This window comes from Pyxicephalus adspersus, chromosome 3 (assembly GCF_032062135.1).
Source record: "Pyxicephalus adspersus chromosome 3, UCB_Pads_2.0, whole genome shotgun sequence".
NCBI lineage: Eukaryota > Metazoa > Chordata > Amphibia > Anura > Pyxicephalidae > Pyxicephalus > Pyxicephalus adspersus.
The window spans coordinates 39,162,371-39,179,218 of record NC_092860.1 but is presented as its reverse complement, the minus strand read 5'-3'; the positions used below and the strand labels follow the sequence as shown (position 1 = coordinate 39,179,218).

General features: G+C 37.1%; 1 protein-coding gene across 1 annotated transcript in view; it reads right to left on the bottom strand.

Annotated features, from left to right (window-relative positions):
* Window positions 1-4,940: 4,940 nt before the first annotated feature.
* The window catches only part of SNAPC3 (small nuclear RNA activating complex polypeptide 3), a 28,697-nt gene continuing 16,789 nt past the window's right edge, over window positions 4,941-16,848 (bottom strand). The window contains exons 5-9 of the mRNA XM_072404299.1: window positions 15,748-15,897; window positions 14,727-14,809; window positions 8,268-8,432; window positions 6,785-6,892; window positions 4,941-5,890 (exon numbers count right to left, since the gene is read on the bottom strand). Of these exons, the coding sequence (XP_072260400.1) occupies window positions 5,743-5,890; window positions 6,785-6,892; window positions 8,268-8,432; window positions 14,727-14,809; window positions 15,748-15,897 (654 nt within the window). The 3' untranslated portion in view covers window positions 4,941-5,742. The remainder of the gene's footprint in view (window positions 5,891-6,784; window positions 6,893-8,267; window positions 8,433-14,726; window positions 14,810-15,747; window positions 15,898-16,848) is intronic.

Below are 16,848 nucleotides of genomic sequence, written 5' to 3'. Positions count from 1 at the left end.
TTCATGTTTTGTCTGTGTATTCATTTTTGGTTCAGCAGTATAAAGTGTCTGCCATATTTTCTGGTCCTAAAACCTGTCGTAACTAAGATTTAGATGGTTCCCATTGACGATCTGAAAACACAAGGTCTTAAATGACAACAATGTTGTCATTGTTATGCAGTAACATAAAAGGGGCTGGGGATAACACTTCATTTTATGAAACTGTAATTCTGACTGAATCATATAGGGAAAAAATATATATATTTAAAATGTGTCACACTGATAAAAAAAAAAAAAAAAATGTTAAAGTATTTTTAGACAGGTGTAAATGAGTCATTTGAAAAATCAAATGGATAAAAAAATTGCCTATTAATCTGCATATATTATTGAACTGGTACTGTCTGCTGTGTTGTTCATTTCAATAATTTGTTGTTGGTTTCCATGTCAAGTAAAACAATACACACTGTAAAACAATAATTACAGCATAAATTGTCACATAGGTGTAAAATATACAGTCAACAGAATTACATTCGAAACAGAGGGGAAACAAAGAGCTAGGAAAGGGTGGAGCAGGGGTCAATCGAATCCTGGAGGGGGAAGTAACATATGTGTAAACCATTGTTCCCAAATATTGTCAAAAATCGCTAGATTGTTTTGTATCCTGTATGTGAGTTTGATAGACCAGCTAAGTTTGGGGGCGATTCCTGCCCAAAACAGGTCAGGCTCTTGCTAGAGTGCATTTGCTTGCCAGGAGAGTACAAGAGACAGCGGGTGTGTTTGGGCAGCTGAATAAAAGGTTTATTAATAGTGTGATCAGCAAGTAATTGGTATATTAATGTTTAATACCAAGGATATTGGTGTAAAGACTTCCCTCTAGTAATTTCGGGCCACAGGGCATTTCCATCAAACATGAAGCACCACAGTCCCTAAATCATAGAGGAGATGTTTGGGGGTTGAATTGGATTTGTATCGGGTATTAGAGACCATCTCATAAGCATTTTATTGTTTGTTCTTAACCGATTTTTTAGAGATCTTAGCTTGTAAACTGTCTGTTGCCTTTCTTCCAATTCCTGGTAGAAGTCTAAATAACATTCCTATGCTAACATAAATGGGCGCTTTTGCCTGTGGTGTATATTGTGGAGATGAGGCCCCCTAGCCGGTGAAATGGATAAAATGGATTTTGGTTATATTTGTATTAAATGGCTTCTCTTGAATGAGCTTGGTGTAACCTTTTTGAAAGACAATCATTATAAGTTGAGGATCTTGTAACAGCTTGCCATCTGAGTTTATTTTTAGGAAGGAACTGGGATCTGAGCTTCAGAATAAATTTATTTACCAATACGCATCCCAGTTTATCTGCCCAGGTAAAGCATTTGTTTTGGACCAGCATAAAGTTTTTTCTGCTGTAATTGTTATGGCTAGAATAAGAGCAGTGCGGACTGTCATGTGATTCAGGCGACCTCTTATGTCTGGACATTAATTCCTTGTAATGTGCTAGTTGTTTCCTTATGATTTGGTCGTTTTGTCTTTTTCTTGCAGGAAAGTGCTTGGAAATCCCAGAATACTGTCCTTATATGCATCCAAATTACTTTTTTGAAGGACATATTTAGGAGAGTACATTAATTGACAATTCTTTACCATCCTTTGAAGGACACAGCATATCATATTCATGAACTGTGGGTTTCACAGCTGCCTATTGGAAGATTAGGCCAAAATATAAAAGCCAGTTGCAAGTGACTATAAACTCTCTAATAGTTTGTACAAGAAAAAGTAGTGTCTTTTTCTCCAGCTTTGCAGTTTTTCCAAGACATTCAAGTGAAGTTTAAATTTTTCTATAGTCAACAGTCACTGATAAGTTGGATGCTAAATCCTGAAAGTCTCAAGTCTTCCATTGAGTAAAGGTTTTTGATGTTTTTAGTAACCAGCTCCAGCATAGGGGCATACCTGAAGTTGTTTTTTTTTTTTACAAGTAAAATGGCTGTTTCATGTGTCATATGTCAGCATTGGACTAAGGGTTTACTACAGTACCTTCCCTAGATCCAGATCTGTAGTGGAACAGTATGTGCTGTATGTGGCAGAGTTTGTAACAAGTTTTCTCCCTGTATATTTTTTCAGGGTCTCATGGATGGTGTTTGGTGCTACTACAAATACAACTATTTCCTGTATTAGGGTAACCATTTTTTCTATATGATTATCCTTGTCACACCTGGAGTCCCATAAATGCTCTTTTCCTGTATCTGTGACACCCTTTTTCTTTAGCAAGCAGGATACTTAAGATGATCCTAAGTTAAATTACCTGGCATTCTAAGAAGACAAACAATGAACTTCTCCCACCCCTGGTGGCTCCACCGATTTCTCACTTGAACAGGGCTCCTATTGTACAAATGAAATATGCAGCCTCTTAAAGTCCCTATGGATAAAATGCCAGAGACTCTATCCTGTACCATGTGTCGCATTTGGGGAACATTGCTACAGCCAGCAATAGTTTTAGCCTTGATTAATCACAATATCAATATATGTAACAAATCCCTGAGTTGGTATTTAAAGAAAGGTGACACAGGCTTGTGTTGCTTGCATGGATCAAATGTCCTTGGCTTTTAATTTTATGTATGTCAACTTAAACTTTAGGTGGCCTGCTTTACAAATTGGCTTGTTGTCCATTAGGACACGTGTCCATGTATGGCATTACCTGAAGGCCATAATCAGCATAATAAACGCTTCAAAACTATCACTCTGTGTGTAATGAATCAATATAATGTGTTTAACTTTTAACTGAATTACTGAAATATATATGTACTTTTCCATGATGTTCTAATTTATTGAGATACACCTGTACATGCTAGTTACAATGCATGTCTCCCTGAATCTGAGTAAAATGGGTTATTCCAGACATTGTTAAGAAGAACAGCATACTTTGATTAAAAAATTAATTGGAGAGTGGAAAACATATAACATATATAAGTGCATAAAATAGGCTGCTCAGCTAAAATGATCTCATATGCTTTAAAATGGCAACAAAGACCTGAATGACATGGGAGAAAACTGGAAAACTACCATTCCAGGGATAGAAGAATAGCTAAATGTAATTCTGTTGGAATCCTATTTGATCAGGAAATTCTACATATTTGTAGCCAGGTCTCGGCATCTCCTGCAAGTGTCAGTCCATGGTCTGATGATGCTGTCATTTCATTGATTTACTCCTCTCTCTCTGCCTAAGCTACTTTAGAGGAGGAGGGTGGAGGTGACACTTAAGTGTTTCTGGTTTCCCTGGATTGATACTATTATCTATCTGAGATATCATCTAGAACATAGGCTGATGTGAGACTTGGAAACTCAACCCTTTTTCCTTTTTAGTTGAGCTTGGACTGAGAGGCTTTTGGCCACACATTGTTTACCAGATGGACAAGGATTCAATTACATTGTTGTCCAGTATTCTGTTTTGTCCTGTAAGGAACCTATTTAAGTACATTACTAGAACAAGGTCAAAACAGAGATATACAAAAGGCAGTCTTGTGTTCCAATCATTTACCGTATTTTTCGGACTATAAGACGCACTTTTTCTTCCCCAAAATTGGGGGGGAAAAGTGGGTGCGTCTTATACACCGAATACATGTTAAATATACCGGTAATTAAAAAAAATCATACTCACCCGATCCCGCGATGCTGTGGGCTTCTTCTTCTCCTGGCTCTCCTCCCGGCTGCAGCGCGTGTCTCCTCTTTTAGTATTTTGTTCAGAATCTTTTTTTTCTAGGTTTTTCTCCTTTAAAATTGGGTGCGTCTTATAGGCCGGAGCGTCTTATAGTCCGAAAAATACGGTACATCCTATGTTGTTACACACCAATCTTCAGCCATGGTTAAGGCTGTGAGGATCTACTTTAATTCCACTGTTCTGTTCATGAAGTCAGATTCTTCTTGTTTTCATTTTAGAGGGTCCTAAGAAGGTACTCCAGCCTCTAGTTCACCCACTGCCTAGACACCAGGGCAGTGACTTGTGTCATTTTCATCACAAGGTTTCCTTGCCTTAGGTATGAAAGGCTGCAACCTAGAAAAAAACTTGCACCTTCACCAAATACACACCGTGGATGTGTACATAACAGTGGATACTAGTTTTGGTCATAGGTTGATGCTGGAAGCCTGGTAAGATTCCAGTTGTTGCTGAACTCTAGTTTCACATGTTACGTTTCCTATTTCTCAGCCAATCACAGAGCACTAGAGATGAATGGGCACAGGTCTCCCCATTCATGTCTAGTGCTAAATGGCTGAGAAACGTAAAACCTCACAGAGCACTGTGAATGGAGAGGCTTGTCCTCTTTTAACCCCTAGTGCCCTGCGATCCCTCGCTGTCAGGAGAATTTCCAGGGCTGTGCTCATTGCAGCCCTGGGAATCATCCTGTCATTGGGATAACCTGTAAAAAAAAAAAAAAAAAAAAGTTTTGTTACACAAACACACACACATTTAATAAAATAATTTAACAATAAAGCCTCTTCCATTTTTTTACATATATTTTAACCCTTTTAGGAAATGAGTAAGTGGTTTTTTTGTACCCCTGTACTCATTCCCTGAAAGGGTTAAAAGTAAACCTTTTATATACATAAACGCTTATGTAAAATCGTGGCAATTCGCGGTAAAACGCGCCTTAGGCATTAATAAAAGCTTTTAGCGTTTTAAAGTTAGGCTTCAAAACGCTTGTAAAAGTGCATATAAACGTGTTAGGAACGTTTATATCCGTTTTTAAAATCGTTCATGTAGACCCAGTCTTAATGCAAGCTTTTTAGCAACTCCATCATCCTAAGGATTAAATATGATACATGATAAAATATGATAAATATGATATGAGAATACCCTAAAGGTAAAGCTCTCAGACAGGAATGAACTCTTTTAATGTTCACTTTTATAGCCCAACAGAGACAATTAAGCTATATATAACATACAAATAAAATGCACTATGAGGTAATAATAGCCAAACCATTTTATTAAATAGTGTTTGTTACTGGTAAAAATACAAAACTTTAAAAAAAAAAAAAAAGTAGTCTAATTGTAATATTTTACAAAACTCTACTAGATATTATGTACAAGATATTTATACAATATTTAAAATCTTTATCAAACATTTCACCGCTGAAATAAAAGTTCATTGAATAGCGGTAGTTCTGCTGAAATAAAAATAAATATTGGCAATATTAGGGGCTGAGTAAATGTGATTTTGTTCTGATCAGTGGGGGAAATTGCATTCCCATACACTCCTTGGCTTTGTAAATGTTGACCTACTTTAAAGTAGGTCAACTGCAGGGTAATTGCACTGGTCAGGTTTAGGAGAGTGACAAAATCATGTAATCAATGTCAAAATAGTCCCTTATCAAGCTGCATTGCACACAAAAATTACACATTTTTTTTTTTGTACACATACCTCACATTCGTATAGCACTTAACTAAAATCACACCTGACTGGACACATTTATGTATATGTCTGTCAGAGGGACTTTGAGTGACTGTGCATGCAGGCTGTTGTGACTTATCCTTTAACTAAAGGACCTTACATATAAGTACAATGGTCTAGTAGGTCCATTTAATCTAGAGTATTTTATCAGAACTCCAACTGCTTAGTAATGTGGATCTGCATGCTATATACCTAGAAAAAAAAAGATGCAGATAAATTCTTTAGACAGGCTCAACTTCCCTTATTATAATCTGCAGATTTCTAAAGTTCATTTTGTCCTTGCCCTTTATCAATGCAACCTTTGGTGTAAGGTTTGTTGTTAATTTTAATTAAATATTCCTGGATCAACATATGCATGTGCAACAAAATCTCCCAGTTTATTGCCCTCCTTGTCATAATGAAGCATCTTGAAGCAGACATTACAGAAAAAACATGGGTCATCTGGTGCAAAGCTGTCATTTTTTGTCACCCACCTAAAAGGGGAAAAAAGAATATAATTAAAACAACTGATTTCCGCAAATATTAAAAAAAAATTTTTGCCGCTGAACTTTAGGGCAAAGTTAAAAGTATAAGGTAAAAGTGGAGTTCATATATAACCTGTAGAGCTTATATAGTAGCTGCTTAACCTATACAAACTACCTAACCCCATAAGGTCTAAAATGAATTCTAGTGATTGTTATTAAACTTGAAAAGCTGTAATTTATCATTCTTTTTAAACATTAAAAAAAAACACGTTGTCCAGTTGTCTATGGCCTTAGTATCAGTAATTGCTTGTTGTTAATGAGTGTCAGAATGGTAATAATTAATCTCTATGTTTTTTTCAGATTAGTGACTTGAGAAGTACTGAAGCCACCTTATACCACCATGAGGGGACAGGAAACATTTACACAATGAAACGATCACAATAGTGTCCTCCACGACTCTATGATAATAGGTTTACCTTCAACATTCCACAGGGGCACTGAATATAGAACTACTCTTTTAATTGTATTTTTAACATATAAAATAATTACTATTATATAAAAAGATTGGTTAGCAAAGTCTACTCCTGGTCACTACAGTGTGAACTTTTTTTGAGCTGGGTGGGAAGAAATTAAAGGTGGTTACTGAAAAGTGCTGGGTGGTGCGCCAAGGTAAAAGGGACTAGGGAGAACACTGACAGCAGTCCCCATCCACCATAGATTTTCTCTTTTTTATGCAGACCAGGAGTCCAATTTACTCTGTCTTTTCTAATTTGCAACACTCTTACATCTCTCCCTTTAAAGTTTAACTTTGCTATATAGAAGTATATAAAAAAGTATAACTTTGTGGACAGCAAATGTATTTAAAGAGAAATAAAGAAATACATCAATATAAAAGGAACTTACTTTGCAATATACAATTTACACACAAAACATTTTCTTGTACAAAACCAATGTTTTCTAATTTGTAATGGATACAGATTCCTGTCCAAGCAGTCATCATGGTGTATTAACCTTTTTAAGAGAAAAAAAAGGGTGGTTATTGTGGAAATGGATGCGTGAACTGCAATACAAATATATTTCTGGATTACATTGAAATTATATTTGCACTTCTTACTGTACATCCTAAAACTTGCATAACACCCACCAAAATTACAGTTGGCATAATAAATGTTCATTTATGTAAGAAATACATATTAAAAATTATATAAGGCATGAACCAAAAAAATTTAAAACAATTAATTAGAGATTAGAAACCAATACGGTTTCTCTTTAACCTCCTGAGTGGTAACCCCGAGTGTGACTCAGGGTAAACAGTGATTAAAAAATAGTAAATAGAGCCTTTTCTGATCTGCCTGCGTTCTCCTTCGTCCTTTGTGTATCCTCGCTTCCTCCAGCCGGAGTCCTCCGCATCTGATGAGTCACCCGGAGTTACCGGTGACGTTGGTGCGTGATGACGTTGCGTCGGGGGCGCAGCGGGAATTTCAAATCTATTTGTATTGCATTCAATACAAAAAAACTGTATTGAATGCAATACATTGGATTTGAATGTCTAAAGGCAGTGCATTGTCTTTAATGAAAATTTATTTTACAGTATAATATATTAGTGTGAGTATATTTATTTTTTTTAAAAATAATTTTTTACTTTTAATTATTTAATTTATTATTTTGACATGATTTTGTGTTTCAAACTTTATTATACTCATACTAATATATTATTCTGTAAAATAAATTTTCATTAAAAACAATGTACCGCTTTTAGACAAAACTGGACAGAAATGAACCACCCAGGAGGTTAAACCAAAGTCACCAATAGCAGCTCACAGGTTTTAATGAAGACAAACTTTCTAAATGTGTTTTTTATTAGAAAAAGTGAAAACCTTTTTGTCATATAATATTTAAAGTGAGACTGCAGACTTCTTTTAAAAGCCTAGGTACTTACAAGCTAGTCAGAATAAGGATGCCAGAGCCTGCACCTTTTAATAAAGTAGGTAGTGCTAGATTTAAGAAACTACTTCTTAAAGGTTCAATTGAACAATGTTTAATTTTGCTCATGGTGACATTTTGTCCTGTTAGCCTCTGACAAACTGAATACAGTTTAGGTGGCCTTTTCAAGAAAGCAAGATATCTTGCAAAATAAAGATTACAAACTTTAAATTATTATGTCTATGTTTAGATTGGTGGTTAGATTGTAGTGCAGTTCTCACTTCCTGATATCTCTGAACTGCGCCCATTAAAATAAATTGGGAAGGCAGTGAGCATGTTCAGTATCGTCCACTGTAAAATGGTCCATAGCGTTGTTCCTTCCATTGCTTTGAACAACCCCTTTAGACAAAATGTTTCTTTTAAAAATTTTACTTCAGAGTACAGAGTAAATCCATTTACGTACCTTATATCTGTAATGGTTACAATATGCTCGCAATCTCCTTGATGACAGTACAGATAAGGAAAGCCAATTTTTAACTTGATGTCATTAAATGTATAGTCTTCCATCTTAGCTATCTGGAAATTACTATACCCTCTGTCACGAGATTCAGCCCATTCAATTATAGTTCTGCAAAACCAACCAAATATGTTACTGAGTGCAGAACAAACTGTAACATAATCATATATTAGTAATAACCTGGAATAAAAAATAATCTCAGATGAATAACTTTCTTGGGTGCTGGAGGTGTCAAAGGAAGGCTAAAGTTATACAACTGTTACTCCAGCTAAAACAATTGTCACATTGTTCTAATATATGTAAAAAAACAAGTTGTACAAGAGTAAGTAAACAGAGGTCCACAACAAAGTGAACGCTAACCTCTGGGAACAGGGCAAAATTAGCCACCTTTGTAGTATGGATCCCTAAGGGTTATATGATCATTTTGGTCTTGGGTACAAATTGGCTTTTGATCTTGGGTAAACATTCTCATCTTATTCCTTGCTCCTACAGGCCTCCTCCTCTTTCATCATACATAATGCAGGACCTGTACCCCTGAACTGTAAGCCTGACTACAACAAGGAGCCGTAGAATGAGAGAATGCAGGCAGTTAGCGGAACAAGGTATATGGGAGTAAAGGTGCATTTTTTTATTTATTTTTTTAAAATAATTTTTATTGAGATATTCCAAGGTTTACATAACAATAAAATAACATGTACGAAAAACCAATATGAAAGCAACGTCCTGAGAAAGCATAAGCCAAATACACAAACACATTAAGATAACTCAATGATGGAATAGTAAAATAAAGAGAAACCCCAGTGTCTCAGTTTTTTATATATTTGCAGAAGGAAAAGAAGAAAAAAGAAAGGAAAAGAAATAGACAGGAGGGTGTGGTGGGAGGAAAATGGGGGGTGTCCGTTCGGTCTTTACAATCAAACACAATGCCCCTGATTCATCAAGCAAAATCGGATTATCGGTCGCGCATTCGTATTAGCGATCCGGAATCGTGCGCGATCGCGCTATTCAACAACCGGAAAAGCTCGCGCACGGAGCCGCGCTTATCCGACAGCTTTTTACTGGCGATCACCCTATTGCGCATGGCAGAAATCCGGCCGGCAGATTCAGGATGCGATTGTACGCGCGTCCTCGAGTCCCGGACCGCGGTAATCCGCGATCGCTGGTCGCGCGTATTATCGCGCTTCCAGCGATCGCGGATTTTAATGATGAATCAGGGGCAATAACTCACTCTTCACAAGGAGTGTCACCAGCCAATCTACTGTGCTCTGCAGATGTACAAAACTGAACCCAGTAATACCAGGTCTGGATAAATTTATCGGTCTGATTCTTTCCAGCTTCCATACAGTAAACATCTACCACTCTCCTTAGCCATTGCCCCAGGGTTGGCGGTTTGTCACACTTCCACATTGCAGGAATACATGCTTTTGTGGCATTCAAGAGATGTCGTAATAAAGAGTTTTTGCATGCCTTTTTCGACATTTCAGAGACATGGAAAAATGCCAAAGCAGGTTTATCTTTAATATTATTATCTGTAGGCCTATGGACAAGGTCTGTCACCGAATACTAGTAAGTAGACAAAGAAGGGCACCCCCAAAAAATATGCAATACCGTAACAAGAACCAATCCACATCTCCAGCAGATATTGTCAGTATGGGGGTAGATCTTAGCCAATTTAGAGGGTGTTCTATACCACCGAGTGACCAGTTTGTAATTTGTCTCCTGGTAATTATTCCAAACTGCAGCCTTGTGGCTAAAGTGTAGTAACATATCCTTTTGAGTTTTCTGAAAAATTCACTTTCAAATCTGTTTCCCATCGAGTCACAAAGGCAGGAGTTTTGGGTGCATGAACAGCCAACAGTGCCTGGTAGTAGTAAGACAAGGAATCTTTCAGGGGATTCCCCGCTAAAGACAGGGACTCCAAAGGCAACAAGGAACGGCAAAAGGTTCCTGGCTGTGGAAGAGCGCATAACACATGTCAGTTGTATACAGTGCCAGAGATCCAAAGGGGGCAACTTTTTAGCAAGTTGCAAGAACTATCCTGTAGAAAATGAAATGCCCTGTACACGCCTTTGGCACGCCACTGGCGAAAAATTTCGTCAGAGATCCTAAATGGAAACTCCGGACATCCCAGTATGGGAGACAATGGAGATGGATAATAAACTACCTTTTGAGAGGAGAAAAACTCAAAGGCCACTTCAAGAGTCATTCCAATCAGAGGGTGTTGCATAACAGAAGCTTTGACCGTATTTGGGGAAAATGCCAAAGCGTCAATTAGGGGCTATGATAGAGCTTCTTCCAAGCTTATGCAGAATTTAGACCTACTGTTAGTACACCAGTCCAACAACCTAGCTGAGTAAAAGTGCTTTCTAACACTACCTTTAACAAAAATAGGCATCCCCATAAAAATCATGACATACACAGATGAACCAAATCATTAAAACCACCTGCCTAATAGTGTGTAGATCCTTTTGTGTCTCTAAAACTTTTTCACATGTACCCAGCCATCAACATGATCCAAAAGAATGTGTGTTTTATCAGACAAGGACACCTCATTCCATTGCTCCATGGCCCAGTTCTGACACTCTGTCACTCTTGACACTCCATTGTAGAGGCCTTTAAACATGGAGGAACCTTTCTCTTTCTACACCTTTCTCGTCGCGTGCATTACATTTTTCTACAGCAATTTTTGCTACAGTAGCTCTTCTGTGGCATTGGACCTACTAGCATTCCCCCATTTGCTGAACCTTGGCAGTACATCTCTGCAATACATGCACATTCCCTATGTTTCACCCTCTTTAAATATACAAGTGGATTGATGATAGCATTTTTTGGACTGAGTGGTATCAGCACCACCAGTGTCTTGCTACACTACACAACCCCTCCTACTTTTAGATCTCATTACAACATTAATAATAATTATTCTGCAATGCAAAATAAAAAAAAATAAAAAAAAACAGGAAGGCTATTGTTAGGGTTTACTTTTACACAAAATAACCAAAACAGTTAGGTCCATACATATTTCGACAGACAACATTTTTCTATTTTTGGTTCTGTACATTACCAAAAATAATTTTAAAATAAACAACTCAGATGCAGTTGAACTGCAGACTTTTAGCTTTAATTCAATGGGTTGAACAAAAGATTGCAAAAAATGTGAGGAACTAAAGCCTTTTTTTTTTTTTACACAATCACTTACTTTCAGGGGTTTAATAGTAATTGGACAATTGACTCAAAGGCTATTTCATGGGCTGCTATGGGCAATTCCTTCATTATGACATTATCAGTTAAGCAGATAAAAGGCCTGGAGTTGATTTGAGGGGGTGCTTGTATGTGGAAGATTTTAGCAGTGAACAGACAACATGCGGTCAAAGGAACTCTACATGCAGGTGAAACAAGCCATCCTTAAACTACAAAAACACATCCGAGAAATTGCTACAATATTAGGAGTGGCAAAATCTACAGTTTGATACATCATGAGAAAGAAACAAAGCACTGGTCAACTCGGCAACGCCAAAAGACCCGGAGGTCCACGGAAGACAACAGTGTTGGATGGTCGCAGAATCATTTCCATGGTGAAGAGAAACCCCTTCACAACAGCCAACCAAGTGAACAACACTCTCCAGGAAGTAGGCGTATCGATATCCAAGTCTACCATAAAGAGAAGACTGCATGAAAGTGAATACATAGGGTGCACTGCAAGGTGGAAGCCACTCATAAGCCTCAAGAATAGAAAGGCTAGATTGGACTTTGCTCAAAAACATCTAAAAAAGACAGCATAGTTCTGGAAAAACATTCTTTGGACAGATGAAACCAAATCAACCTTTACCAGAATGATGACAAGAAAAAAGTATGGAGAAGGCATGGAACACCTCATGATCCAAAGCATACCACATCATCTGTAAAACATGGCGGAGGCAGTGCGATGGCTTGGGCGTGCATGGCTGCCAGTGGCACTGGGACACTAGTGTTTATCCATGACTAGCATTATGCAAGTGCTTTTTGCTATACCTGTTAGATATATCCAGAGATGAGTATGTTAATAGATTCACTAATACATGTGTTGGATTAGTTTTTCCATTTCAATTAATACAGGGATATTTGTTTTTCTGGACATTTTTTTTCTTCTCTTTTTTGACATGTATACTCTATTGCTGTATCTCCCTTTACCCCAGGTTTATATATTCTGGTGGATATATAAGCACTTATTTGCACTGTTAGATAATTGTTAAAAGTAATATGTAAAGTGTCACACGTATTTTCTTTTACTGTTTATGTTACGGGAGAATTTTGGTCCTCCCCCTTTTCTTTTTGCTATGTTCATATACGTGATATTTTCTGTTATGTACTGACTTTCCAAAAATTTTAATAAAACTGATTGAAACAAAAAGGAGCAAACCCAGCATCTGGTGATGTCCATGAGTTCAAGACTACAGGCTGTAATTGCCAGCAAAGGGTTTTCAACTAAGTATTAGAAATGAACATTTTATTTTCAGCTTTTAAATTTGTCCAATTACTTTTGAGCACCTGAAATGAAGTGATTGTGTTAATAAAGGCTTTAGTTCCTCACATTTTTATGCAATCTTTTTGTTCAATCCACTGAATGAAAGCTGAAAGTCTGCAGTTCAATTGCATTTGAGTTGTTTCATTAAAAAATAATTGTGGTAATGTACAGAACCAAAATTAGAAAAAAGTTCTCTATCCAAATCTTTATGGACCTAACTGTACATCTTGAATACAATTGTAGACAATTGTATAAATATTTAGGTCTTGTGATAACAAGTTGGCTTCAGGTTAAAAGAAAGATGAGCCCTGCAACCAGTTAATGTAGGACTAAGGCAACATTTATCTTCTGCACTACTGGATTTGCCATATGATTACCTTTTAGTGCCAGATGTTTTGCTATCATCTCGAAGCCTGAGCCAATAAGAAGTGTGCACAACTCCTCACTGTGAAGAGATGTTTGCTTTGATATAGAAAAACAGGAGAAAAGCTTCTAATCATTGAGTAAACAAACCAGGAAGACTAAACTCAGCAGCCACTTTATTAGGTACACCTGTTCAACTGCTTAACACAAATATCTAATCAGCCAATCACATGGTAGAAACTCAATGCATGTAGACATTGTCAAGATGACTTGCTGTAGACAATACCTGGTGCTCCTGTCAGCTAAGAAAAGAAACCTGAAGCTACAATTCGATCGCGCACACCAAAATTAGAGAAGAGAAATTTAGAAAAACATTGCCTGGTCTGATGTAACTCGTATTCAGCTGCAACATTCAAATGGTAGGGTCAGAATGTAGAAATTTGAATGTAAATTAACCCCCCCAGCGGTAATCTCAAATGTGGTTTGGAGTGGATTTTACCTGCAAAAAGCGGTAATCCCGAGTCACACTCAGGGTTGCCTAAAACTAAAAAAAAAAAACACGTACCTTGCTCTGCCAGCATCCCCCGGTGCCCTGCTGGTCCCCCCAGGTCTCCCCAGGTCCTGGGGACACATCCTCCTCCTCGAATCCTCAGCCGTGAACTGCAGAGACGATCACAGGGGTCTCCTGGTGACGCGAGTGCATTCGGGAGGATCGGCTGGAAATTCAAATAATTTTGTATTGGATTCAATACAAAATAGCTGTATTGAGTCCAATACAAAGTATCATATTATATATGCCACTGTACATGTTACATATTACATGTTTAACTATTTTTTTTTGTTTGTTTTTTTTTTAAGTTTATTATTAAATGTGTTAAATATTGGACATATTTCGGTGAGTTATGCCTAAGAATTATAGCCTACATTAAACATTTACTGGATATTGCCATACTACTGATAACTACTTGTTTTCAGAGTATTCTCCAAACAAGAGGAATCCTGCCTTGTATCAACTTTTCAGGTTGGTGGTGTAATGGTGTGGGGAATATTTGTTGGAACACTTTGGGCCCCTCATACCAGCTCAGTATTTGAAAATTGTTGCTGACCATGCCCATCCCCTTATGATTGCAGTGTCTCCAGATATCTTCTGATGGCTACTTCAAGCAGGATACCACATCGTGTCACAGAGCTCAATTGATGTCAAACATGATAAGTTCACTATGCTCAAGTGACAGTCACCAGATCTCAATCCAATAAAACATCATTGGGGTGTGGTAGCATGAAAGATTCATATCACGGAGGCTGCAACTGTGTGATGTTATCATGGTAATATGGACTGAAACACCTCATACATGTTTCAACCCAGTACCAGTAAGGAGTAACCATTAAAGTGACTGGTGGATGTGTGCCTCACACATAAATTAGCCTTAACCAGCAAAATGCTTAATTTTCGACTTGAGCAGCTCTCTTTCTGAACATAATATGACCTCATCAAAATGTGCGATGAACAATTTATAACATAAAAACTAAATGCACTGTACCTGCTTAGATCTCTGCACTCTCGGTACCGCATATCATTGTAAAATATGCCTTCAAAATAAAAGAATGCTGATTTGAAAAGATCCTAAAAAAGGAAGCATAAAACCAATTCAAACTACTTGCAAACTATAGTAAACATAATACTACCAATTAAATTCATGATTTTAAAATGTCTAAAAGATTTCCTCTCAGACATTGACTTTTTAGAATGGAATTGTTATTGAATGGATTATATCCCAATTGAATACGGACATGAAAAAATAAACTGACAATTTTTGCCAAAAAAACTAGAAGGAAACATTTTTACACTTTACTGTATCCTGAGCCTGGGAACCAATAGTTCAGGGGACTAATCCCTGTATAAAAAATATACATTATTCCATGCTAGTATTTTCTGTTATGTACCTTATCTTTATGGTAGAAAAAAGCTAAACATCTTTAGCTGGGCTACTGATCATGTGATTATGCCAAGATATTGCCTACCAAGATGCATGATTCAAGGTTAACATTAGTACAGGGTAGAGGCGGCCCTGTCCAGTCTCTACTTCTTTACAGCTCTGCCAGTTTTAATTTTTTTTTTTTTTTTTTAATCCGCTTTTATAGGTCAAGTTGAATGCCAAAATATAGCTTGTCTCAAGGCAGGAGAATATGTATATTAAATTGAAGACTACAGTTGGTGTAAGAGGCTGAATAAAATCTGGAAAATTTTATTATCTAGCTAGCAGTTAGACAAAAAAAAAAGGGACAAAAAAAAAATCACAATGTGAGCTTAGGTCCACTATAATCTTTGGGGCAATTTAAATACCCAAATTTTCAAAAATATTTGGATGCATCTTAGTAACCAGACCCACAAATCTCTAAATTCAACAATATTAGCAAAAACTGGAATAAATTAGCATTTAAACCAATGATGCATGCACAAATAAAGAGACATCAATGAATACCTCTGGGGGAGGGGGAAGGGTATAGGAATATGCATATGACTCAGAAGTAATAATTCATTGTACCCTAAAATAGTTTTACCTTACAAATGTTTTCGGGAGCCAATTCTGGATTGTTGCTGTGCTCCCCTCCAATTTGCAGGTCACTGATACATTTAATAGAATCTCTGAGTTCTGTAAGCCTCTGGCTGCCAAGCACTAATATGGTCTCATAGGGTTTGTACTCTTTGTGCTGTAATACAATAAAACAGATCATTACAAGACACATGGAAATAAATATGCTTTGTTCTTCATTAATAAACTTTATTATTTAGTAAGTAAATTAAATGTAAAACCATAAATAGGGAAATTTCCAATTCCCATACTTAGCATTACTGACAAAATTAAAACCAAATAGTGGCAGTGCAATACAAAAGCATTCTCTACAACAAGGCCCATACATCATTTATAAATATGATACATACTTTTTAGGCAATTAGTATATCCTGACAGAAGCCTATGCACATTCTCTCATGATATGAGGGGGGGGTACAGAAGGTAAGGAGGGTGTTGATTACAGACCACAGTGAGAAGAGTTAGAAGTGGTGGATTATAAATCATGAGAGAAGCTAGATAAGGCAGCTGCACTTGTTAAAAGGGAAGAGGAGGAAACATCCAGAACCACCTGTGGTCTTGTTTTGAGGGGTAAATGGAAGAAAGACCCTAAAACACTGGAAGAGACAGACAGATGGTAAAATAGAAGTTGACTGGGTGGGAAACAGAGGAAGTACAGCTGGAGATGATCAAGTACCAGGGAAAGTGAGAAAGGGCTAAGGGTAATTACTGGGTGAAGAATGAGGAGGCAGAAGGATATCTGATTATAGACCGCAGGGGAGGTTTAATCACAGACTATTACAGATTGGATAAAAATGTTTCTGAAAAGGGGTTGTCAGGCAGAGGGAACGATGAATGTGACAGAAAGCAGAGGAGAATTGGGTGAACTTTAGTAACAGCAAATTATTAGGGTAAAGAGAAAAAGGAGAAGCAAGTTTAACAGAGAAAGTATGCAGGGGGATATCCGTTATGTATCACTCAACGAATCAAATGGAGACATTTATATCCTTTCTCAGAAAGTGTGAAGCAGCAGTACACTGGGTATGACACACTTAATTTAGACCAAAGGGTAGAAATTTTGGGGTGTGAG